The sequence below is a fragment of the Schistocerca gregaria genome, chromosome 1, assembly GCF_023897955.1.
Source record: "Schistocerca gregaria isolate iqSchGreg1 chromosome 1, iqSchGreg1.2, whole genome shotgun sequence".
NCBI classification, from domain to species: Eukaryota; Metazoa; Arthropoda; class Insecta; order Orthoptera; family Acrididae; genus Schistocerca; species Schistocerca gregaria.
In genome coordinates, this window is record NC_064920.1 from 579,798,087 (window position 1) to 579,824,919 (window position 26,833).

At 39.2% G+C, this 26,833-nt stretch overlaps 1 protein-coding gene across 5 annotated transcripts in view; it reads left to right on the plus strand.

Annotated features, from left to right (window-relative positions):
* LOC126356897 (calcium homeostasis endoplasmic reticulum protein) overlaps nucleotides 1–26,528 on the plus strand; it is a 300,421-nt gene extending 273,893 nt beyond the window's left edge. For all 5 annotated transcript variants that reach the window (XM_050007406.1, XM_050007405.1, XM_050007408.1 and 2 more), the window contains 3 exons: nucleotides 7,097–7,241; nucleotides 19,546–19,692; nucleotides 26,284–26,528. In XM_050007406.1, coding sequence (XP_049863363.1) covers nucleotides 7,097–7,241; nucleotides 19,546–19,674 — 274 coding nt within the window. In that variant the 3' untranslated portion in view covers nucleotides 19,675–19,692; nucleotides 26,284–26,528. The remainder of the gene's footprint in view (nucleotides 1–7,096; nucleotides 7,242–19,545; nucleotides 19,693–26,283) is intronic.
* The last annotated feature ends 305 nt before the right edge of the window (nucleotides 26,529–26,833 follow it).

The window sequence follows — 26,833 nt, forward strand, 5'->3', positions numbered from 1 at the left end:
GAGTGTCTTCAGTTTTAGAAACGTTCAGTCACAAATAAAGTAATAGAACAAAAGCAATGTCTTGATAGCAGACTTTCTTTTATAGAAAATTTGGAAAAAGTATTCTTTATACCAATTGCTTCATATTCTATTAATTAATTAAACCAAACAAGCAATAAGCCCTAATTAGGCGATAGCAAGGAAAGGTGTTTGTATCAATCTCATGAACCGTTTTTCGCAATAAAGAACAGCGGTAATTATTTATTTCCTATTGTACTTCGACGAAGCATGAGTAATTCATAGTCATGCCAACAGTGTTTGTCAGGATTTTGTATGACGTGTTAGATTCCTTATGGAGTTACATTGCTAGATGAGCTGCGTTAGTGTAACGGTTAAGGTGTTGGGCAATGAAGTGAAAGGTTATGAGTTCAAACCTTGCCTGGTGCTTGATATTTTCTTTATTTAAATACAATATCGAAGTGTCTTACTTCACGAATTTTATTCGTTTGAATGCAATTTTTTGATATTTCTAGTACTTCGTCTCTTCATTAACCATTTCGTTGCTGCAGACAAGTGCTCCCCGCATTCTGCGCTGTGCGCAATTTTGTCATTACTGCGCTGAGCGCCTGTGCAGACACATGGTGTTTCAACTGCTTTGACACTCTTATCATTCGATTTCACAAAAACTATTTGGCCAGAAAATTTGATTTTTGCACATCTTCTTGACTGATACCTTCCCCCCATAAATGACTTAATTTTGTTTCGATGTTCAACGCAGTTATTGTGCAGCATTAAATGTAGTAAACCATTGCACGAAATTTTGAAGAGTTTGCAGAGGTAAAAGTCCATAGCGTATACCTTCCGTATGGTTGATTTTAATTGCCACAATGTTTAGAATGAAATGTAGACAAGATACCTAAATTTCATATAAAATTTACTGTATAACAATATCTCATTTAATTTAAGTACCACATAGGTGTTGTATGTAATATTGAGAAATATTCCGTCTTTCGCGAATTTAATAAAAGTTTTATTTACACCGGGCGCGAATGATAAGAGTGATAAAGCAGTCCGAACACCATGTGTGTGCACAAGCGAGCAATGCAGTGACAAAATCGCGCACACTGCGGAATGCAGGGAGCACGTCTTTGTAGCAGCGAAAGGGTTAATGCGGCCGTGGTGGCTTTACTTCATGAACTGCGTGCTTCCCCCTAAATGTAAGCTTCCGAAATATACTATATTATGGCGCTGCAGCTCTTGGCGCGTGCGTCGTGTGCAACTGGCAACGCAGCAATCTCCCGCAACTGGGCGGGCATGTGCGAGCCACCAAGATAAAAGAATTGAACTATAGTTGTGTGCACCTTGTATGTTGTCATATCCAGTGTGATGTGTGCAACCAGTATATCGCTATAAATCTGGCATGTTTGCTATGTAAAGTTTTACTGCTTGACTTCTCTTATTTCTACTGTAGGTTCTCAGCTTAGGGACAAAACAGGTTACATATTTTTTTCAAAATACCTTTTAGTCCTCTTTTATTTTATTCAGTTTTATAAGATACAGCACAGTGCTTTTAAAGCTTTGACAAGCAGCTACCTGCTGGGACTTTTTATGCATGGTATCCCGTGTATCCATCATACCAAATATCAGTAAGTTGTTTAACATTTCTTGGTAGTCCAGTCTTACTAAATGCAGTCATTCCACTATTATGAAATTTTGTATTTCCTCTGAAGGCCAGTCTGAAGATAATAAATAAAAGTGACAATATTATGAGAAGGAAAGTTGTCATTCGCCATATAGTGGAGATGCTGAGTCGCAGATAGGCACAACAAAAACAGTTTCACACTTGAACCTTCCAGCCAATGGCACAATGGCATTTGTCAACACACACACACACACACACACACACACACACACACACACACACACACACACATATATATATATATATATATATATATATATATATATATATATATATATATATATAAAAAACAGAAAGAAACTTCCACATGGGAAAAATATATTAAAAACAAAGATTCCAAGACTTACCAAGCGGGAAAGTGCCGGCAGACAGGCACATGAACAAAACACACAAACACACACACAGAATTACGAGCTTTCGCAACTGGCAGTTGCTTCGTCAGGAAAGAGGGAAGGAGAGGGAAAAATGAAAGGATGTGGGTTTTAAGGGAGAGGGTAAGGAGTCATTCCAATCCCGGGAGCGGAAAGACTTCCCTTAGGGGAAAAAGAGGACAGGTGTACACTCGCACACACACACACACACACACACATATCCATCCGCACATACACCACAGGTGTATGTGCGGATGGATATGTGTGTGTGTGTGCGAGTGTACACCTGTCCTTTTTTTCCCCTAAGGGAAGTCTTTCCGCTCCCGGGATTGGAATGACTCCTTACCCTCTCCCTTAAAACCCACATCCTTTCATTTTTCCCTCTCCTTCCCTCTTTCCTGACGAAGCAACTGCCAGTTGCGAAAGCTCGTAATTCTGTGTGTGTGTTTGTGTGTTTTGTTCATGTGCCTGTCTGCCGGCGCTTTCCCGCTTGGTAAGTCTTGGAATCTTTGTTTTTAATATATATATATATTCAAATGCAACCCACGCACATGACTGCAGTGTCAGGCAACTGAAACCACACTGCAGCAACACCAGTGCATTACAGGGTGGGGGTGAGGAGGAGGCTGCGGCGGGGAGGGGATGTGTAGTAAGGTGGTGGTGTGGGGCACTGAAGCACTGCTGGGGAGCGTGCAGGGGCTGGAAGGGGGATAGATAGTATGTTGGCGATGGTGGACAGTGAAATGCTGCAGGTTAGGCGGAGGACAGGGGAGAGGTGGGAAAGGGGGGGGGGAGTAGTGGAAAAGGAGAAAAAAGGAGAGAGAAAAATAATAAAAATGAAAATACTGGGTGTGGTGGTGGAGTGACAGCTGTGTAGTGCTGGAATGGGAGCAGGGAAGGAGCTGGATGGGTGAGGACAGTGACTAACAAAGGTTGCGGCCGGGAGGGTTACTGGAACATAGGATGTATTGCAGAGAAAGTTCCCACCTGCACAATTCAGAAAAGCTGGTGTGGGCGAGAAGGATCCATACGGCACAAGCTGTGAAGCAGTCATTGAAATGAAGGATATCATGTTTGGCAGCGTGTTCTTCAACAGGATGGTCCACTTGTTTCTTGGCCACAGTTTGTCAGTGGTCATTTATGTGAACAGACAGCTTGTTGGTTATCATGCCTACATAGAATGCAGCGCAATGGTTGCAGCATAGCTTGTAGACAACATGACTGGTTTCTCAGGTAGCCTTGCCTTTGATGGGACAGGTGGTGATCATGACCGGACTGGAGTAGGTGGTGGTGGGAGAATATTCAGGACAGGTCTTGAATCTAGGTCTATTACAGGGGTATGAGCCATGAGGTAAGGGATTGGGAGCAGGGGTTGTGTAAGGATGGACGAGTATATTGTGTAGGTTCGGTGGACGGCGGAATACCACGGTAGGAGGGGTGGGAAGGATAGTGGAGAGGACATTTCTCATTTCAGGGCAAGATGAGAGGTAATCGAAAACCTGGCAGAGAAAGTAATTCAGTTGCTCCAGTCCTTGGTGGTACTGAGTTACAAGGGGGAATGCTCTGTTGTGGCCAGACGGTGAGACTTTGGGAGGTGGTGGTAGACCGGAAGGATAAGGCACAGGAGATCTGTTTTTGTACGACGTTGGAAGGATAATTACGGTCAGTGAAGGCTTCAGTGAGACCCTCGTGAGACTCTCGGTATGTTTCGAGAGAGACTGTTCGTCACTGCAGAAGCAACGACCACAGGTGCCTAGGCTGTACGAAAGGGACTTCTTGGTTTGGAATGGGTGGCAGCTGTCGAAATGGAGGTATTGCTGGTGGTTAGTAGGTTTGATATGGACAGGGGGTACTCATGTAGCCATCTTCAAGGTGGAGGTCAACATCTAGGAAGGTGGCTTGTTGGATTGAGGAGGACCAGGTGAAGCAAGTGGGGGAGAAGTTGTTGAGGTTCTGGAGGAATGTGAATAGGGTGTCCTCACCTTCAATCCAGGTAACAAAGATGCCATCAGGAATCTGAACTAGGTGAGGGGTTTAGGATTCTGGATTTTTAGGATGGCCTATGAATAGGTTGGCATGGGATGGTGCCACACAGGTGCCCATAGCTGTACTGTGAATTTGTTTGTTGGTAATTCCTTCAAAGGAGAAGTAATTGTGGGTGAGGATATAGTTAGTCATTATGACTAGGAAGGAGGTTGTTGGTTTGGAGTCCGTCGGGCATTGGGAAAGGTAGTGTTCCATAGCAGTAAGGCCATGGACATTAGGAATATTAGGGGACAGAGAGGTGGCATCACTAGTGACGAGCAGGGCACCATATGGTAAAGGGACAGGAACTGTGGAGAGTCAGTGGAGGAAATGGTTGGTATCTTATATACAAGAGGATACGTTGTGGGTAATAGGTTGAAGGTGTTGATCTATGAGGCACAGTAACCGGCCACAATGGGGCTTCCTGTGTGGTTAGGACTATGGACTTTAGGAAGCATGTAGCAGGTAGGAGTTCAGGGAGTGGTAGGGGTGAGTAGAGAGATGGACACTGGGGAGCAGTTCTGGGATGGGCCTAAGGATTTGAGTAATGACTGGAGATCATGCTGGATTACTGGAATGTGCTAGGTTTGTAGGTGGAAGTATCTGACAACTGGTGGAGTCCGTCTGCCAAGTAATCCTTGCGGTTCAGAACAACAGTGGTGGAGCCTTTGTCTGCAAGTAGGATAATAAGGTTGGGATCAATTTTTAGATGGTTGGACTGTGGTTCTTTCTGCAAATGTAAAGTTACTCTGCATGTTGAGGAATTTGGGGAATGATGGTGTGGTTTGAGGTTAAGAAATTCTAGAAAGTTAACAGGGGGTGGTTTGGTGGCTGTGGGGGTGGATCACGGTTAGATGGAGGAGTGAACTGAGTTAGGCAAGTTTCAGTATTGGTCTTCGGTTGAGTCTGATTGGTGGATTTGGTGGAGAAAAAGTGTTTCCACTGTAGGGGCCGGGGAAGGAGAGAAGGTCTTTAACAAGTCCAAGATGATTGAATTTGGCAGTGGGACAAAAGGTGAGACCTATGGAAAGGATTGATATTCCTGTGCGGCTAAGGATTCTGGAGGAAAGGTTCATAAGAGTGTTGCAGGTCTGTTTAGGTTCTGGATTCTGTGTGGTGGTGGGAGGGAATTTTTGAAGGTTGGATAAGTGTAGTAGGTTTGCGAGACAGGGTTTATCAGCTGTGAGGGGGTGTGGGGGAGGTTTGGAGCTTGTTGTAGAGGTGGTGGACATTGGTACTCCAAGGCGGAAGCAGGAAGTGAGCAGGATGGAGAGCTTTTTGAGGTGGTGGTGTGCATGTTGCTCAAGTTCCTGCAGGGAAGAGTTTGAATGTGTGTTATGGGTTCCAGGAATTTAAGATTGCATAGCAGGAGAATCTTGCAGATGGAGCAAAGGTACTACAAGGAGGTTTGGGCTTGGTCAATGTGGTTTTGCAGGACTATGTTGGTGAGAGTAAGGATTGGCAGAATTTGAACAGGTGGAGGTTATTGTGGAAGGAGAAGTGGCAGCCAGAGATGGGTAATTTGATGGTAAGGCCATTAGGGGGGATTCAGCGAGGAAACAACAATGCAGGAACAGTATGCGGGACTGGTATCTGGTGAGTCTGGAATGAGTCATTGGGAAATAATTGAAAAATTTAATACTGCAGCCAAGACTACTTTTTTCTTTATATAAACAGTTTACTTACTATTTTCCATCTGTCTCATTTTCATTTGACTGCTGTTTATATAAACATTGTGACCCAGAGGCCCATCATCCTTTCCAGAAAGGAAAGCTTTCCATCTCTTCTGCCCACCATTGTAAACTTGATGCTGGGTGAAAGCAATTAAAGTGATCAAAGAAATGGTTGTGGGTATTCAATAAAAGATCAAGTCAGTGTCAACACATGATGGCAAATTTTCTACTTCTACATCATATAGGCACATGCACGAGACTACTCTCTAATTCACAATTAAGTGCCTGGCAGAGGGTTCAGTGAACCACTTTATCATTTCCATGTCCGGTTTTTTTCTAATTAAGATGAAGAGCCACGTGGGGTAGCCGCGTGGTCTAGGGGCACCTTGCGACGATTTGCACGGCGCCTTTAGTCGGAGGTTCAAGTCCACCCTTGGGCATGGATGTGTGTGTTGTCTTTAGCGTAAGTTAGTTTAAGTTAGATTAAGTAGTATGTAAGCCTAGGGACTGATGACCTCAGCATTTTGGACCTATAGGAACTTACCATTACCACTTCGATCAAGAGCTCTTCTAGAGGAACCCAGGTAAAAAGGCACACTATATCAAAACGTATAGCTAAATTGAGGACCCAAGACATAAACACTTCAAACACTTGATAAATACCATTGACTTGGTAATAATATGGGGTTCACATTTTCCAATGTGAGGGCTACAAATAGGCACCTAGATACTTAGCCAAGTTGTAAATGGGCTCACCCAAATTACTCACTTTACACTGCAGTGTTAACCATTTTTTGTGAATTTTTGGCAAACTATATAATCTCGACAGAATGGCAGCACATCTTCTGATAACAAGCTGTTTTTCAGAAATGAAAGTGTCTCAGTCTCATTTATGTGTGTGTTGACTTCCCGATGCCTATCTTTACCCCTTCTCTTACTTGTATTCTACTCTAAACTTCTGATTACCATATTGAAAAGCTAACAGACTCATTTAGTTCATTTATATAGTTTTGTATTCCCTCATAAAGGTTTGTTTGCATTTCATAGCAGGCAAGTGTTAAATAAATGTAATAATTGGAGACAGCTTCTAACATAGTGGTTCATGATGAAAAAATTGGTTGAGTTTTACTTTGTGAGCAGTATTTTGAGTGTAGTCTACTGTTGTTTGCATACCAGCTGTAAAATACCTTTATAACTTTTTTGACACTATTGACGTACTATCACTTTTGTTGGTTGCATTTAATGATTTAACTGTAGAGGGATTTTAAGTTAGTCGTACAGTTTTTGTTTCATTGTATGGACTTACATATTTAAGTTAACATTATATAATCAATATTTTTCTTTAGCGGTTCAACATATTCGAAAACAGAAGCTCAGCGTCAGCTGGATGAAAGTAACAAAGGACATCAAATGTTACGTAAAATGGGTTGGAGTGGAGCGGGCTTGGGTGTCAAAGAACAAGGCATTGAACAACCTATATCAGGTGGTGAGGTAAGACCTGACTCTCTCTCTCTCTCTCTCTCTCTCTCTCTCTCTCTCTCTCTCCGTGTGTGTGTGTGTGTGTGTGTGTGTGTGTGTGTGTGTGTGTGTGTTTCTGATTATGTCAGACATTAGTGTTTTTGTGAAGTTTGATACTCACTCCAAGCTAAACGTATTGTAGCTTCATATTCTGATGTGTGTGTAGATACTGTATTACATGTTTTAAGGCAAATTCAGTTGTACACTGGAGATCTCATAAAGTAACAAATTAACTTTGGCATGTAAAAAGTTAGTGTTAGACTACATATTGAGAGGTCCAGTATTCAGTCCACAGTCAGGCCTAGGACGTTTTCTGCAATATTATTTTAATGTGAAAAATATGAAATTTTACTATGATTCAGAGTCCATACTAAACTGTAATCCTCTTGTAAATTACTGCGTTAGTTATTTCAGTGGTAAGGGAGAGGTCAGCTCATACCACCTGTAGCAGAATTGTGCATAGTAAACCTATGTGGTGTTCAGTCTAACATTTGGGTCTAAATCTGTTTAAATACATGGTCAAACTGAGAATTTTTCCAAAAATGGTAGGTAGAAAAAAGGAACCTGCCAAGCAGAGATAATTTACTCATCCTCCTTACCCATTTAAAGCAAGGAGTGCGCTGACTTGGGCACCTACTCCAGAGAGCACCGAAGGCTGAACATACAATCTGTCACTAAGCTAATTATTAATTTGTACTGAAAGCTCTGATATTACTAATGGTATTTTACATTTAAACATTGTCAACAGACCTGTTATACATGGGTGACGTGCTTTGAAACACTTACGACTCATTTTCTCAGTTGGGCCTTCCTTTTAAGTTGAATTGAAATTAGTGACATTGTCAAAAAATTTTAAAAGCTGAAGCTTAGAAAGTAAGCTTTAAATATTTTTGTTATTTTAAAAATTGAATGACTAATTGTTTGTGTTAGTCTTTTTGTGTGTGAATAAATGAAGATTCTGCACATTACATTTTTTATCTAATCTATAAAACAAAATTACTATCTCAATAAATTTTAAATACTGGTGCTGGATTCGCTGGTTAATGTAACTTCAATGTCACCTTGGGCAGCAAGGTAGTGCACTTATTCCTGTATGATGTAGACTAGGGTTGGACATTGTATATCAATGAGGCAATTTGAAAATTTGTGCTGGTCTAGGATTCAAACACGGGTCTCCTGCTTACTAGGTTGATGCACTTACCACTGCACTATCCAGACATGGTGGACACCACAACCACATTAACTACCCTAGCGCGCCTCTCATCAGACCCAAATTCTCAACTTATACCACACACTACTGATTAGCGCTCCAGTTCATTAGTCTCGTTACTCGCGGCATCTCAGCAATTCCCATAAGATTTCAGGGTTGGTGTGCATCCACATTGAAGGGATCATTGGCCATCTTCACATTAATTATCTGTATTTAGTGTCTATTCTTTCAGACATGCCCAGAAGAATAGACACAATTTTGATCCTTCAGCCACTATGAATCAAGATGCAAAGGAATTAAAGGCGTTACTGCCAGTGGACGTTGATTTATACTGAGCTCGGACTCTTAGTGGAATCGAAGAGTTGCTGAGAATAATGAGGCTAATGAACAGGGGCACTAATCAGTAGTGTGTAGTATACATTGAGGATTTGGGTCTGACAGGAGACATGCTAGGGTAGTCATGTGGTTGCAGTGACCACTGTGTCCGGAAAGTGCAATAGTCAGTGTATCTGCCTAGTAAGCAGGAGACCTGGAATGGAATATAGATCTGGCACCAATTTTTGGCCTGCCTCATTGGTATAAATCAATGCCCAATGGTACCTAATGTCTTGATGATTCGTAATGGCTGCACGATCAAAATGTTTTCTGCTATTTCAAGCATGTCCAAAAGAACGGTCACCACGTATAGATTAGATTAGATTAGATTAATACTTCTTCCATAGATCATGAATACGACACTTCGTAATGATGTGGAACGTGTCAGGTTAAAGAAAGATGTCTGTACAAGATATTACATTACACAAAATATTGCATGACACTAATGCTTAATGTTTAATGTTTAATTTATTTTTAAGTGTTGGTTGACTATCTGTCAGGCTTTTGATGCTGTTTGGTAGGTGACCAAAGACTTAACCCCTTTTGTGCCAAAGTCAGATTTAACCCTGCATAGTGAAGATCATCCTTTCTCCTGGTGTTATAGCTGTGCACACTGCTATTACTCTTGAACTGGGCTGGATTATTAACAACAAATTTCATAAGTGAATATATATACTGTGAGGTTACTGTGAGGATCCCTAGATCCTTAAATAGATGTCTGCAGGATGACCGTGGGTGGACTCCAGCAATTATTCTGATTACACGTTTTTGAGCAATGAATACTTTTCTACTCAACGATGAATTACCCCAGAATATGATACCATACGAAAGCAGTGAATGAAAGTAGGCATAGTAAGCTAATTTACTGAGATTCTTATCACCAGAATTTGCAATGACCCTAATAGAGTACGTAGCCGAACTCAGACGTTTCAGCAGACCATCAATGTGTTGTTTCCAGTTTAACCTCTCATCAATGGACACACCTAAAAATTTTGAAAATTCTACCTTAGCTACAGACTTCTGTTCAAAGTCTAGCTCCTGTTGTAAAAAGTGTAGGAAGACCTATTCAGCATGGGACTTTCCATTCATATCATCAAACATCCCTGTGTACACAATGCACTTATTTATAAAAGCATTCAGATTTTTCAGAATGTACATTTTAGTGTCACATTTAGGTCTTTTGTTTTGAATATAGAGTCTAAATGGCAGTCTACCCCTCCAAAGAACTAGCGATTTAGGTCTCTTCCTGCATAATGCACTCGGTATATTCTGTTGTTAAAATAATTTAGTTTAGGTCATTTTTTGTATAACTGAATATCTGGCTTCGCATGTCGTAGCTCTGAATTATTATCAAACTGTAATGAATGTAAGATGATCGTATCTCTGTCACTGTTCATACTCACCACTATTAATCTTTTTTGAAACAGAGTATCTTTCTTCCAGTAGTCTTGTAATCAGATATATTTCGCTTTACAGGTACATAATGTAATACCCAGGAATATAAATATTTTGTCAATACTAACAGGTTTCCAGCTACAAATCCTAGACCCATTCTTTGCATTATCACTCAGAAATATATTCACAATTTTGTTTGTTTCATCAGCTAGATACTGGAATATGTCATCTGTAAGTCATAGCCTAAAGAAGTCCATTGGTGTATTGCTAGTAACACTGAATAAGTAAACATTCTCATTTTGTAAACTGATTATACTGCATGTTGTGTGCTTCTACATATCAAGTCTTGCCTGATTCATTAATTTCTGCCAGGTGGCTTCTTCATTAATTATTTCATTACCGTAATTATACATATATTCCAATTCTGCATTGTCACAAAAGGTATTTGAAAACTTTGCTTCCACTCCATTGTGACTGTGGAAAGTTTCCGCTTGTGACTATGGCAAGTTTCTGCATTTTTGAGATTCATAATTTTTTATCATCAAACTCAAAACCACTATCTTCTAAAATGTTCAGTAACTGATTGGCAGTGAATTTTTTATTCTTCCTACTCTTTTTAGCATTATGAGATCCAAGTGTCAGTTTAGTAGCTGTCGTTTTGAATAATGTATGTCACAGACAGTTATGCATAATCAAACAAAATTGCTGGAACAAAAGAACTCTTTCCAGAGGTTTCATTGCTTGACCGAACCTGTGTTCACAGTTGCAAAATTAGATTTAATGATACACCTGTGGATGCGCACCCTTATAAGCATCTGCTGAAGTGGGGTGGAGGCTTGTGTTGATGCTCGTAAGCATCAGCAACAGTAAACATGTTATGTGATTCTTCAGACATTTCTTGGTAGAACAATAAATTGTCCCTAGACAGTCTTAACCAGAAATTCAAAGAAGTTCAAACTGTTGTTGTACATTGGAAATAGGCAATTACTTATAATTTTTGTTTAATTAGTGCATCATGTGTATTGTTATATGAGATAGATACTACAGCATCTGAAATTCCTTGTCAGTGTGTTTGTGAATGCAGTCATTCATTTAGAGAAGCTTCAAAGTCAGAACTTCTTAGCATCTAAGTATTTTTTTACAATTATTAGATATGCATCAATTTAATTTCATATTTTCTGTGCAGCTCCTTCTGGTTAGTAATTGTTTTTTGTGTGACAGCACAAAATGGTATGTCATAGGCTTCGCTATCATGTTGGATTTCTCTGTGTGTTTTTTGTTTTGAACAAATTGTGTATATACAGTACATAAACATACATTCATTGGAGTGTCAACTCTCATTAGCACTTGGAAAATGGATCCTAAAATTTGGTAGAGCATCTTGGTTATCAGAACATTTTTCTCTGTATAAACTACTTTTTTTAGAGGCAAATGAGAACTCTGCTGATGATGATGGGAGTATGAGCGTTTGAAATGTGCAGGTGTGAGAAAAGATGTTATACAATTTCATTGTCTGATGCACTGTTTTGTTTAAACTCATTAATATATGAGAGTGTTGCAGTTCCAATGGTTTTCAGTTGCACGTTAAAACACATTGAGGTTTCCAGAACGAATCGTTCACTCTGTGGCAAATTGTTGCTTTCTGACAGACCAAAGCTGTATGCTGTTCTGGAACTCATATTAGGAATCTTGCCTTTTATGAGGAATGCCATTACCAGTTGAGATGTCATACTGAGCCCACCTTCACAGCTTTCTCTCAGCAGTATTATTTCTTACAGGAGTTCCATTCGATCTTTGTATGCAGTAGAGCCTGTGTGAAGTTCAGAACTTAGGAGAGAGATATAGTTAGTATTGAAGTTATGAAGGTGGGTTGCGAATTTTTTGATAGCACACTAAGAACATTGCCTGCAAAGGGCAAAGGTCCAAGTTCAAATGCCTGTCTGGAACACAGTTTTAATCTGTCAGTCTGCTCATTACTGAGGTTTCTTGGTGGTTCCAGAAGCTTTCTTTTCAGTATTTTACATCTCAAACATGTCTGTGGGCTCACAGGTAGCCAAAAAGAACAATTCTCTTTTGTTGCGGCTCATGCAGCAAAAATTGTATTGTTCACAGTGTAGGATTTAGCTTGCTTTGTTTTCCCTGTTTTTCCACGTAACATTTATTCCTGTAAGTATTACTGTGAGATGATGTCCTATGAGTATAAAAATAAAGAAACGGGTATAGGGATGAATAACAGTTGTCAGCATAGAGAATATACTTAGCTTCTTGTAAATGTTTTACTAGTTAGGCACTGTTTCTCAAATTGTGGAATCTGATTTTTGTTTTTGCTCGTAAATCTATATCTATACTACTATGTTAAGAGAAACCGATGTCTGATATTGTTACCAAACATCTTTAGTTGACTGATTGACTTCAAGTTTTCTCATGATACACTAATAAACATTTTGTCGGACATAGGCTACACATATTTTAATATACATGATATGGAATGTGGCACGTAAAACTGGCCCATAAAGTCAACACGTGAACATAAAATTAAATGTAATGTTTTGAATATGACTACTCACTGTCACAATAGGTGCTGAAAGCGTCCTCTACCCACTTCAGCATATGTATGAGCGCACTTGAGGAGATTCGTGTTTAGCCTTGTCAATTCTTGTGTTGTGATGCTATTGATGACATCCTGGATCCTGGTCTTGAGTTCTTAATAGTGTGTGGAATTGCTTTGTATACTCTTCCCTTTAACAGTCCCCACAAGTGAAAGCCACAAGTGGACAAGCCTGGTGACCAAGGAGGTGACAAGCCTTTGTTAATGGTCCTCTCTAGTGTAAAAATCTCATGCACATGAGACAATGATACAGCTGATGTGTGGCATGTTGCACCACCCTGATGGAAGTAACGCACCTGACACTCCTCTTCTGTCGAGTTAGAATAAAACTCCTCCAGGGTACCTAAATACAGGTCACTGTTCACTGTCATCTTAAAGAATATGGGCCACATAATGCATGTGGCAGAAATGACACACCAAACATCAATACTCTTCTCATGCAAGTGTACCTGGTGGATCGTGTGTGGATTTTTTGTTGACCAATACCACTTGTTTTGGAAATTTATGTATCCAGACCGGTGCAACCACATCTCGTCACTCAAGATATGCTTTAGTGGGTCCAAGATACCACTGGCACAATTTCTCAACAGCCAGGAACAGAAGTGCACCATCTTCTGCAGGTCAGGCTTCTTCAGTTCTTGCACAACACTTAATCTGGAACAGTTTTAACTTCAGTCACCGTGAAACATGTCTGCAAGATCTCTCACTTGCATGAACCTGTTAACTCAATCTTCTGGTTGATTTAGGAGGACTTATCATTATCCCCTGCACCTACCTCTTTAATTAAAGTGTGCAGTCAGGTGGTGGTTTGATCCTGGGAGCATTTTGAACCGATCCAGTATGCCACTGCTTTTTGATCAATTCCTGTATGGGGTTCTTTGCTGCCACAGAACATCCTGGAAATTTCTCCTGAAACAAATTCTTTGTGCATTATCACATTAACCTGGCTTCACTTTATGAGGCCTTTTTCTCATCTGGTTTCAACAAATTTCACTGGCTGCAGCTGCAGCTGTGGCTGCTGTACACAACAACAAAGTTCTGTGCAGTGTCATCACATCAGAGGAAATCGTTGAAGCAGGACTGTTTGGACGGGGTTTTTTTGTTCTCCATTATTGTTGATGAACATTATCATTGTGTACGAGAAGGTCAGTTTTACGTGCCATGCTTATGTATGTAGATATATATGTCTAACTAAATGGGAAATGCTGATAGCAAAAAGTCAAAAAGTTCTTGACCAATTACCTTCAGATTGGTACATGATGCTCTAGTAAACTTTCAAATGGATATAGGAAATATTTTCTTTAAACAATAATGTAAATATTTTTTATTAAAACTGACTATGGTAAAGAAGATACTGTACTGTGAAAATCAGCAGTTTCATTTTCTACCTTGCAATCAGTTTTAACTACAGAAGCAGGACACTAAACCATTAGACAACTTGTTTCTCCCATATACAGTATGTTCTTTCTCCATATATATAATTTTAAACAAAAATTGTATACACAACAATGTTGTGTTTTGTTTTCCTTCTCATAGTCGGTTTTAAGAGAGAACAAGAAAGTTGTATTTATGGCTTATCAGCTTAAGATTAGAATACTGCTATGGAATCTATATCATCAAAAACTGCATAAGCCTATCCCTTTCTAGATAAAACCTATGTGAAATATTGTCACTGAAGCTACTATCCTGACAGGTCCAGCAGCAAGAGAGATATCTCATACCCTGTATACTAATGACCCCAACATATTTACCCGTATATTTTAAGTGACTTCAGCTCCCAGTCAGAGTTTTATTGGTCTTATCAATAAATGAGACTCCGGGTGCGAAAATGAAGTAGAAGAAATGAACGAAGGAGTAGGGTTGGGGAATTAACATAGAGAGGGAGAAGGAAAAGATGGACAGGTGGAGGAAGAAAGAGGAGTTGGCGAGAGATAGGGGACGAGGAGAAAACAGCGGGGGGTGAGGGAGAGCGAGGGACAGAGAGAGGAGGAGGATGAGGAGAAGATGGCCAAAGAAAGGATGGAGAAGGAGATTAGGACATACATCCTGTTCCCATATATATTTAAAAATTGTGAAGCATTGCCAGTTTTGCTAGTAGATAGTAAAATCTAAGACAAATGTAGTCACACTTGCACTGAGCTTGAATGTTGTTGTACCAAATATACTTCATTCAAGTAGAATAAATTCCCAAAATGTGATATCCTTTTAATACAAATGAAATTCCCTATGGAATGCCATGCAAATTTTGCCAACAATGTTCCTAATTTTGAATAATCTGTGTACCAGGTAGTAGTGGAATCGTCACGGAAGTAAAACATTTAAAAAAATAAAACCAAATTATCTTAGGACTAAGTACAGTCACATCTGCAACACAAAACATTGTAGCACAACATATTAACATATCAACATAAATAAAAGTTTCTAGACTTCAAACCTCATCTATTACATTGTTAATAGTTAAACATCCCATTCTTAATTACTGGTACTTCTCTACTGACATTGATCAGATTAATCTTTCGATTTGAAATGTCTGTTATTGAAGTTTACAGTGATGACAACCCTAGGTTTTTGAACTATTCACAAAGCAAGGTGGCACGATAGTTCGCCCACTGAGGTTTTATTTGGGAGGAGCAGGAGAAAAAATCCTGCCCAGCCATCTAGGTTTGAGTTTCCTACAGTTTCCTTAAATTAGTTGAGGTGAATGCTTTGCTAAAACACAGCTAATTTCTTTCACCACCTGTGCCGAAGCCAAACCTGTGCTCTCTCTTTAATGGCCTCAACATCAACAAGATATTAAATGATAATTTTTTCTTTCTGACCATTCCACTTATGCAGTAGCACCTTTAATGTAAGTAACATAATCATGAGAAATGCGAGATGTGGAAGTGTAGTTTAACTATATTTTAGTACTGCTATTTGGGCTGTAAAATAACTGAGGATGTCTGATGTAGAGTGTATATAAAATGTAGACTGGCAGTGGCAAGGAAAGCCTTTCTGAAGAAGAGAAATTTGTTAATATCAAATATATTTTTAAATGTTAGGAAGTCCTTTCTGAAGGTAGCCGTCTGGAGTGTAACCTTGTATGGAAGTACAATATGGGTGATAAAACAGACCAGGTAAGAAGAGAATAGAAAATTTTTTAATCTGTTGCTACAGGAGAATCCTGAAGATTAGATTTGTAGAGTGTGTAACTAATGAGGAGGTACTGAAAACAATTAGGTAGATAAGAAATTTGTGGCACAAATTGACTTAAAGAAGAAATCAGTTGATAGGACACATTCTAAGGCAAGACCTCACCAATTTACTATTGATGGCAAAGGCGGGAGGGGGGGTAAAAATCCTAGAGAGAGACTGAGAGGTGAATACAGTAAGCAAATTCAGAAGGATGCAGGTTGCTAGCACAAGATAGAGTTCCTTAGAGAACTGCATCAAATCAGTCTTCAGACTGAAGATCACAATGACAACATTAAATGGGGGAACCAACCACAAAATGACCGAGGTTCCTGAACAGATCTTCATTTATAATGTGAATGTTGTCAGACACAGGTTGTATAAAAATAAGAGCCAGCATATGTCACTTAATTTCATTCCATAACGCCATTTAAGATTACTTCTTTAGGTAGCTCGTTAAGCTGGCTAAAGTTACAGGGATCCAAAAGTTCGTAAAGTTGCATCCACACCTGGACGCACCACGTCATGCATCACCGTGTGGTGCAGATCAGCACAGAACTGTGCAGAATGGAGCAGAGTGTTTGTAGGTGCTCAGTAATGTTCCAGTGTGCTTGCACATGTGTCAGTAACAATGGAAAATGAGAAACTCTGTCCAAACAGAGCCTGGTACAAACACTTCATTTCCTTTGATGTACCGATGTAGTGTAGAACTTGTTCATTTTCGCTCAGTGCAACGTGTTTTGACATCCACTTGTGTCCTGCTGCACTGCACGAAATTTCTTTCTATGGTTTTGCATGGCCGGTGTGGACAAAAACCTTTTCAAGGAACTGGGGATTCTAACTATTGTTTCCAGTATATTTGTATATTGTCATAATTATCTATTTTTCAAACTAAAAGTTCAGGTCATGGAACAGGTACCAGAAATAGGATACCTGCCGCGATGGTAAGATGTGCCCTCAAGTACACTACACAATCACCTCTGGTTCAAATAGCTGGTATTTGGGCATCAGTTGTTACATATTTCTAACTTTTTAAGCTGGTAGCAGTGCCCTACCTTTGAGAGGTGCCCATGATGTCATCTTTCAATGAGATAAAAGAAGACATACGACCCACATGCAGTATTGACATATCTTGATACAGTATGTGTTTGACTGTTGCCCTGACCTGCACATTCTCCAGATTTCTCACCTTGAAAACATCTGTTTGTGGGTTGCCAAGAGACAGTCATGCCACCATTTGTGAGCCGCTATGGTTGATGAATGCGGGCATACAACTGAAGCAGCATGGAATGACATACCTGTATCTGCCATGCAGCGTGGAATGACGTACCTGTATCTGTCATCTGAGCTCACTTCAACTCGTTGTCCAGACTGGTTAGAACCACTGTTGCTGCCAGATGTGGCTGTTCTGTGTACTAAATATCATATCCTGAGGCCACATATCACCTATAGATTTAATTAGGTATTCTTCCTGCTACATTGTATATGCACAGTAAGTCAAATTTTGTTATTTTTCAATCCTTTCTTGTGCTGCAGTTTAAATGGCCAGCAATGTAGTCTGTAGTTTATGGTAGGTATCCTGAAGAAACATAACTATTGAGCAATAGAGAGGTGGAAGAGACTAGAAGAAGTAGAATCCACTAGTTTCTTAGGTATTACCGTGGGTAACAAGCTGAATGGGAAACAACATATTAATTCTGTCTGTAAGAAACTCAGCTCCATCGTATTTATCATGAGGCAGCTAGCACAGAATGAAAACAAACAGCTTCTCTGCACGGTATACCCTGGACTCTTTGAACCATATCTAAGGCATGGAGTGGTAGTGAGGGGAAATTCAAACAAACAAGAAATAAAAAGGGCACTCACATTTCATTTTTTTAAGGGGGGGGGGGCAGTCAGAATCATATTAAGAAGAAAGACTTCTGAAACATTCAGAAACAGCTTCAAAGGACTAGGTATCTTAACTTTTTCCTGCTTGTGCATATATAAAACTACAATATATGTCACAAAAGATAGTGTAGAGTGTACTACAAATGCTAGTGTACACACCCACAACACACAGAGGAAGAATGACATATGAAGCATACCTCACTGACTGACAGTGCTGGAAAAAGGACCTCACTACTGAGGTACCAAATTACTAAGAAATTTGCCTAAAAAAGTGCGTGACAACGTACATGACACTAAGTTTTCAAAGAACCTAAAAGACTACCCGGTGGAAAAGGAATTTTACAGTGTTGATGAGTACTGTTCACATTAAATTTTTAAATATTGTTAATTATAATCAATGATGTTAGAATGGTTAGGAGGGATGTGATAATGAAGGTTTTTGTACTTTTGACATGTCCTATATTACATGTACATTCTCATTACACCATGTAATCCTACAGGATCAAATAAAATTAAGTTCAATTCAATATATTATGTGCACATTCTATTAATTTAACAGTTAGTATTGGAGATTTTTCAAAATCAGTAATATGTATGGGATCCATATTGGGATAAGGAAATGATCTTTGAGGTAGGCCTTGTAGTATTCTGCATTGCCAATATCTCTCACAGGTCAAACATATCTTTGCCCCCAAAGGTGTGAAGTAGCTGCAGATAGCATGATTAATGTGGCTGGAATTAGATAGCATGATTAATGTGGCTGGAATTCTAAGTGAGACAATTTTGGCCATTATTATTTGGACTTTTACATAATCATGCACAGCTGATACATAAGGAGGACTACTGTGAAGAAACTCCGCTAGACATACACAGTTGTTAATATTCCACAGACATGGCTTCTAGTTGAAGACTCTGAGGTGGAGCCACCCCAGAAGACGAATTAAAATATATCTTTTAGTAATGTAGTACAAAATTTTGAACATTTTCCACTTGAATTTAAATAATGGCAAACTACTTGTTTAAACTGTTGATACCAATCGATGTTTTTCAAACAGGTAATAGCTTGAAACTCCCTGGCAGATAAAAACTGTGTGCTGGACTGAAACTCGAACTCAGGACCTTTGCCTTTCATGGACAAGTGCTGTACCAACTGAGTTGCCCAAGCATGACTCACGCCCCATCCCCACAGCTTTAATACCGCCAGTACCTCGTCTCCTACCTTCCAAACTTCACAGAAGCTCTCCAGGAAGTTTCATATCAGCGCACACTCTGCTGTAGAGTGAAACTTTCATTCTAGGTAATAGCTTGTCTAGAGGTTGCACCTTGAAATGCCATTTATCTCTGTGTATTGGCACGTACACTAGTTGGGTTTTCCTAACCATTTCAAAACAGTGACCAGTTTTCTCATTGTAATATAAGGGAAACTTGTCAGTTGGATGCATTGTAAATGACGAGTGCAACGCTAACAACAGATCAATAGAGCACCTTAAAATACACATTCTCATAAAGTCAGTTCTAGGCCTCAAAACCAGAATGAAAGTATTGATATTTCTAAATTATTGTGGAAGTAACTGAAATTGTTATATACTTCACAGCTGTGATGCATTAATGGATGTCATTCGTTCCAGGTTCGAGATCGAGTGGATATGTATAAAGGAGTGGGCATTAACCTCAATGACCCGTATGAAAATTTCCGTAAAAGTAAGGGACAAGCGTTTATCAACCGTATGAAAGCAAGGGCCGAGGAAAGGTTATAGTGCTGATATGCAGACTTGGTAAGAACATTATGTTTTATAATGTTGCCCATTTTATTTTTATATTTTATTTGTCTTGCAGCTAAATGATGTTACACAAATAGCATTGCTATTGCTGTTATAGTAGTGGTCTTCAGTCCAAACACAGCTTTGATGCAGCTCTCCACACTATTCTGTGCTGTGTGTAAAGCCTCTTCACTTCTGCCTAACTACTGCAACCTACATCCATTTGAACCTGCGTACTGTAGTCAAACCTTTGTCTCCCTGTACAATGTTTACTCTCGCGCTACTCTCTGTTACCAAATTACTGATTCCCTCTTGCCTCAGGATGTACGTTCTATTGCCAAGTCAGCTTCAGATGATTTCCTTAAGGGTGCGAGTGTTGTTGCCAGCTTTCAACTGCAATGTACAAACAACTGCATGTGAAACAGTGGTCTTCTAATAGAGCTGTGGCAGCACTGAGGCATTGCCATAGAGACATTTACATCATCTTATTACATGACTGGTTGAGGTAGACACGGGAAGCAACTGTGCTGAGCTCACTGCACTTGTCTGGCATGTTCTTACACAGCCTCAACTGCAGCAAGTGGATCCCTTCCTTCAGCTACCTTGTGTTATAAATTTCTTTTGTCTCAGATTTGATTCAGTAATATTTTCATTTATTATTATTCAATCTACCCATATAATCATCAGTCCTCTTCTGTAGCACACACCTCAAAAGCTTCTATTCTCTTGTCTGTACTGTTTATCATCCACATTTCATTTCTATAGGGTGATTTCTCTCTCTCTCTCTCTTTTACTACGTACATACTCTAGGGACAGGTCGAATAGAGGATACAGAACAAAAAAATGTCTAATAAACTTATGTTCAGAAATGCATGCTTTGTGTGCTAAAGACCATTTATTCAATCGTGCATTATTACAGAAATTGCAGTCAAATATGCGCTGTACCATGCAGCCACAGTTACAGCATGTGCTGAAAATAGATTCCATGTCTCTCGATGCATGCGTGTACATGCCTTAGCATATTCTGTCTCTCACGTTCACGTCAGCCAGGCTGCATCTGAACAGTGTCAAAGGCAGCATGACTACCCTGATAGTGTGTCTCCACATCTGGAATCCGCTCTATATAGATGATATTTTGTTATGGCCCCGTAACAAGAAATCGCTCCGATTGATATCCGGTGAGCGAGGAGGTCATGCAACTGGACCCCCTCATCTGATCCATCAACAGGGAAGACACGATTAGGATGTGTCCGGACATTGACGGTGAAGTGTTCTGGAACAAAGTCATGTAGCAGCCACGTATCCCTTTGAATTATCAGTGGCACTTCTTCCAGCAGGATAGGCAAAGTCACATGCAAGAAAAGCTTATAATTCCAGCATGTTAGGTGATGTGAAAGGAAGACTGGTCTCAAAATGTGGTCGCCAATTATCCCAGCCCCCACATTCGGGCTGCACCGATGGTGATGATTTTCTGTCACCATACCGTGTGGGTTCTGTATACTACCCACATATGACTGTTACAAAAGTTTGGAGGGGGGGGGGGGAAGCTCATCTGTGAATATGATGGGTGACGAAATACCAGAATCATGGTTGCCTGGTGAAGAAACATGTGACAAAACTGCTCCCGATGTGGAAATTCTGTTTCTAGTAAGTCCTGCACACATTGTAACTACTAAGGCTAGTAATAGTTGTCATGGAGAATGTTCCACATGGTCATCTGCCTTTCCCTGTACTGGCGGGCCAACTGCCCGGTACTGACATGGTGGTCATCTTTCACAGTGTTAATCACATTTTCCTCCAAGTCTGATATCTGAATGTTCCGGATACACCCTTCATGTTTTCTTGCTTCCTGAAATGACCCTGTCTCAGACAAATGGTGAAACACTGTTGCAAACATTAAAAGCTGTGGTTGTTGTCGGTGAAGACACGTCTTCTTATACAACCTTGCTACTTGCTGCCTGTTGCCATTTGCCTTTCTGTAATTAAACACCATGTTGACAATGTGAATATGGAACTATTGTGTACAACACTGTATCACATCCACTACAAGATGAGTCAGCAAGAGAAGTGAATCAGAGACACAATTAACAATTACTATGGCAGGAAAGGGCATGATGAATGAGGAACAGTACCACACTCTAGCTGGAAACTATGCATACTGTAACTGTGGTTGCATGGCACAGCAAGTATTAGACTGCAGTCTCTGTAACAATGTATGACTAAAGAAATGGCCAGTAGCATGGAAACATACATTTCCGGACATAAAGTTCTTTAGACCTTTTTTGTTCTGTATCCTCTCATTAATCAATCCCTAGATTTTGTACACTGTGGAAAAATGGCCCTGTATATAAGGCTACACTCAGGATAGATATTTTTCCAAAAGACTTGTTAACACTTACATTTTCATTTGAAGTCAAAAAATTTCTTTTTTTGCAAACACTTTTCTTGTAATTGCCAGTCTGCGCCTTACTACCCTTTCTGCTTCATCCACTGTCAGTTAATTTTCTGCCTCACCCCAAAACTCATCTACTACTTTTGGTGTCTCATTTTTGAATCTTATTCTTTTGGAATCCTCTGATTTAGTTCCCTTACATCCCATTACCCACATTTTACTTTTGATGAAATTCATATTATAACCTCATTTCAACTGATCTTCCAATTCTTTGCTGTCCAGTTTCATTGGAAAACCTCAAACTTATATTCCTGGTTATGTCTTATTGCCAGCAGAAATATTGCTTATGTGGATGTAGATATTCTGACCATAACTGCTGCATGACTGTTGATTTTTTTCCACAGTGGCAGCTGCCAGAGTGGTTGGCACATTGTAGGAACTGCATCTAATGTCTCTTATATATGAATGGCCAAGTAGAATTACAGTTTTTCTTCTGTACATCTTTGTGTTAGGTCCAGTTGGTGACCTTGATAGAGCATCTGTGTTTTCATTTTGGTAGCAGTTCTAACTGTGTGTCATAATTAAAAGAACTCAAGATATTACCCACATCTGTTATCATTTGACCACATTTTCTGGAACTCAAAATAAATTAATAATGGTTGATGATCTGTGACAAGATGAAACTTATAAATGTTGTTAACAATTGCTAAGACTTCTTTCTCAATTTTACTTTACACAAGCTGCATTTAGTGTTTTTGATTTATATGTGATGGGCCATTGAAATCCTTTGGGAATCTTAAGAGGCAATTAGTTCCCATGCCATACAGTAAAGTGTCCGTCACCAGCATCAAACATTCTCTTTGTATGTGGTTCTTATTGATTTGAATCCGACCTTCAGTATCAAGAGCATTGTTTTGCAATATCATGTCCAAGGAACATTATGCCTTTCTTTTTCTGTTGCTTAAGAGCAAGAAGCTGGCTAGGTATTTGGTGTGAACTTTTAATAGTAATACACTTTTTACCAAAAAATGTTGCACTTCCTTCAAATTGCACCACTGTGAATTTTCTCTCTGGCTGTTAGCTAGTCATTTGTTAGTTTCATCCATCATTACAGATGTTACCAAAATATTTTGTGTGTTTTCATGAAAAAAATGTACTTTGCTCAGATTATGTTTTAAGCCTGTTGTTTCTGACTGAACAGGATGCGTAAATTTTTGGGGATTCATCCCGAATAAGCATCTACAGTATCAGATTTTGAGAAACGTTAGCCTTCCACTCTTTACAAGTTATGACTAACAAACTTCTCCAGTGACATTACAGGTTGAAGCAATCCCCCCCCCCCCCCCCCCCCCCTCCTCTCTCTCTCTCTCTCTCTCTCTCATCCTGACTCCTTTAAAATAGCATTTTGTAAGTGCAGCTGCTTTGTAGCATGAGTGGTGTACTTGTTCACACAGACAATCCTGAAAAGTTGAATCATAATTGATCCAGATCATGAAACCATACTGAACTGATATCAAAGCTGTGTGGTGAATGGCAGATCCAGAAGTTGTATATGCTCCAAACCAAATTTGCTTTTCCACAAAAGGACACCTGTTTGCCCAGTGTAACAGTGGGGAGCTTAACCACCTAATTTAGAATGGAATTTGGGACACCTGTGGTCTACAGATCAACAAATTACATTCAAGGTTATGCATAAAAAACTGAACAACATTTTTGTGGTTGATAGTCAGCCTTCATGACTATCATTCTGTTTATGGCTACAGGAACATTAGAAAAGGAGATGTCAAATGTGGCTTATAATAATGTATATAGCTAGGGACCTGAAAAGTTTGCGTCTTGCAATAAATGTGCCTATAGATGTGAACTGTGCCTCAGATTGCAGTAATGCAAAAAGTAGACACTATTTCATAGTGATTTGTATCTAGATGAACAATTTTATCAGATACAGTTTGAAATCTTTATTTTCCACATATAAATTTCAAAAATGTAACCAATTTTCAATTCCTGATTTTGCACATCATCTGGCGAAACACCATTTGGAAAGCTAATATATGAACGTAATTGCTAAATTAAAAGTGCGTAAAATAACTGACATATCAATGTACTTGATGTTCAGCTGCCATGTCAGTTGTGGACAATAGAATGTCTGTATTAGATACACATAGAGAAATGCAATGTTGGACTCTGCTGGGAGACCTAGCATCTTGGAACAAAGATATATGCACATTTTTCTGCTGGCTAAAGTTCAAAAGTTGGTATGACGCAGACACTTCCATGGCAATTTTAAGTGGTGGTTGTTTTGAACTGTATCAAACACCAGTAGTGGTCAGCCCTGAATTATCTCGTGTATGATACTGCCAACCTCAGCATGCAATTGCATGGAGGCCTTCACTGAATGCTTTGAATTGTGTATTGCTCATTGTTTCTTTGCTAATTTTGAAAAAAGCGAAAAGTGAATGATATGCTATCGGAAATATACTTACGTGCAAATTTTGAGCGTAATCCAGAAATGAAAGCCTTTATCCTGAGCAAGATATTCATCAGGTTACAGAACATAGTAATGCTCACTAAAAATCAATTGGCATGCTCCAGTGCCCAAACTTTTAGTTAGAAAGAAATTGTATAATGGAAGATACACACCATACAATTTGACACAGACAGGCTTTATGGTCTTCAAAATGTTGCATCTCATTTCTCTGTATCTCTTGGCATTAACAGTACTTCCCCAACTGCCAACTTGGGAGTGAAGCTCCTCATGTCCATATAGCGTGATGCATGCCAAAACCAAGACACCACCAACATCACCAAACTAGTCTCTTTCTTGGTGTTCCTGTTGAATCAGTGATGTGAGTAATTCTGCAAACTAAGGAGGAATTCTTCCACTTGTTTATGCTCAAATCTCAATTTTGTTGGCTTCACAATAAACGGATATGCCACTGCAGTGCTCTGGGTGGCCAAAAAATAGTTCATCTGCGAACTATGAAGATATTATGAAAAGGATAGATTGCTACTCACCATATAGAGAAGATGCTGAGTCGCAGACAGGAACTATGAAAAGACTGTTATACATTTAAGCTTTTGGCCAAAAGGCCTTCTTCTCAAGTAGAAAAGACACACACACATTCACACGAACACAACTCTCACACACATCTGGCTACTGAGACCAGGCTCAGTGGCCAGAGAGAGTAACCATGTGTGTGTGACTTGTGCTTACATGAATGTGTGTATCTTTTCTACTTATGAAGAAGAGTTTCCGGCCAAAAGCTTAAATGTATAGCAGTCCTTTCATAGTGCCTATTTTGAGTCTCACATCTCTTCTATATGGTGAGTAAGAATCTATTCTTTTCATAATATTATCGTTATTCCATCCTGGATTTTCCATTGTTTTATTTCATCTGGAAACTGCGACTCTTTAGGCCGTCATACACTCTCAAGACAGTTTTCTTGAAAGCATGAAGCTAATGCTAAAAATCGGTCCAATGGTCATTGGCATAACAAGGGTATGGCAGCCAGTGTGGAGTTTCGTGACAAGCAAAAATTGGTGGAAAGGCAGAAAGAAGGAGAAGGCACACCAAACTGTAGCAACGACTGGTTGCAGGAAAAAATACGTAATTATATTACTTTAAGGCAGTGTTTTTGTTTTTATGACTTACTAAAGGCATTTTATGTTGTATGTTCCTGTCTTGTTAATAGATCATATCTTTGTGTCATATTCAGTATGACATCAGTATGAAGACTGTCTATGTCTACTGCTTCAAAATATACAAAACTGTAAATCAGGGTCCAGATTGTGTCTGTGTGGCACTGTGTCTGAAACCTTATGGAGACATGACACCCAGTTCATAATGACTATACACATACAGCTAAGATATTGCAAGCTAAATGCACTGATTTCATTGCAAAAAGGGAGTGTTCCTTTTTTACAGTGACTGCTTACCATTTTTATTCTTACTTTCGTCATTTCGCAGTTATGCTTAATTTTGTTACGGTGATGTAGTGATTGTAACTGTGCATACCATCTGCAATGATTTTGCACATTATGTGTTATATGCGGGGGAGGGGGCGGGGTTGTCTTTTAATCTGGACTTCTGTCATAAATGCAGTGTCAAGCATGTAGTACTATTTTTCATACTTTGCTTTATTTTCAGTCAATCTCAATCAAATATTTTGACTCTGTGAATGTAATCCTTTTTTTCTTTTTTTTTTTATTACAGGAAGTGATGAGACTAATGCATGTAAAATATAAATATATGAGACAAATGGGATAATCATCGTAAGAGAGAGAGAGATCACTTTCTGCAACTACTGTGCTACTGTGTATCTATAGTTTAAAATGTGAACTAAATCAAATGTACATTTGATGTGACTGTTCTACAGCTGAAAAGTTTGCATTTTTAAATGTGTGTTCAAAGCCTTTGAACATTCATCATCTCTTCTTAAATATATGATTTAAAACAAATCCTGATTTTACTTTTCTCTGTGCATAAATGTGCTAAGAATAAATTTAAATAATTTTCATTTATCCATAGAGACTGTTTATAATAATAATAATAATTATTATTATTATCATTATAATCATCATCATCATCTTCTTCTTCTTCTTCTTCTTCTTCTTTTTAGGGTGTAGTATTATGCCATTCATACAAGGAAACATCAGTCAACAGTAATAAGGTGGCAAGTGATCTATGGTAAAGAATTTGTGATGTTCACTTTTTCAAGAACTATCTAATTTACACTAACTCCCTACTGATGAGTGATTGTCCT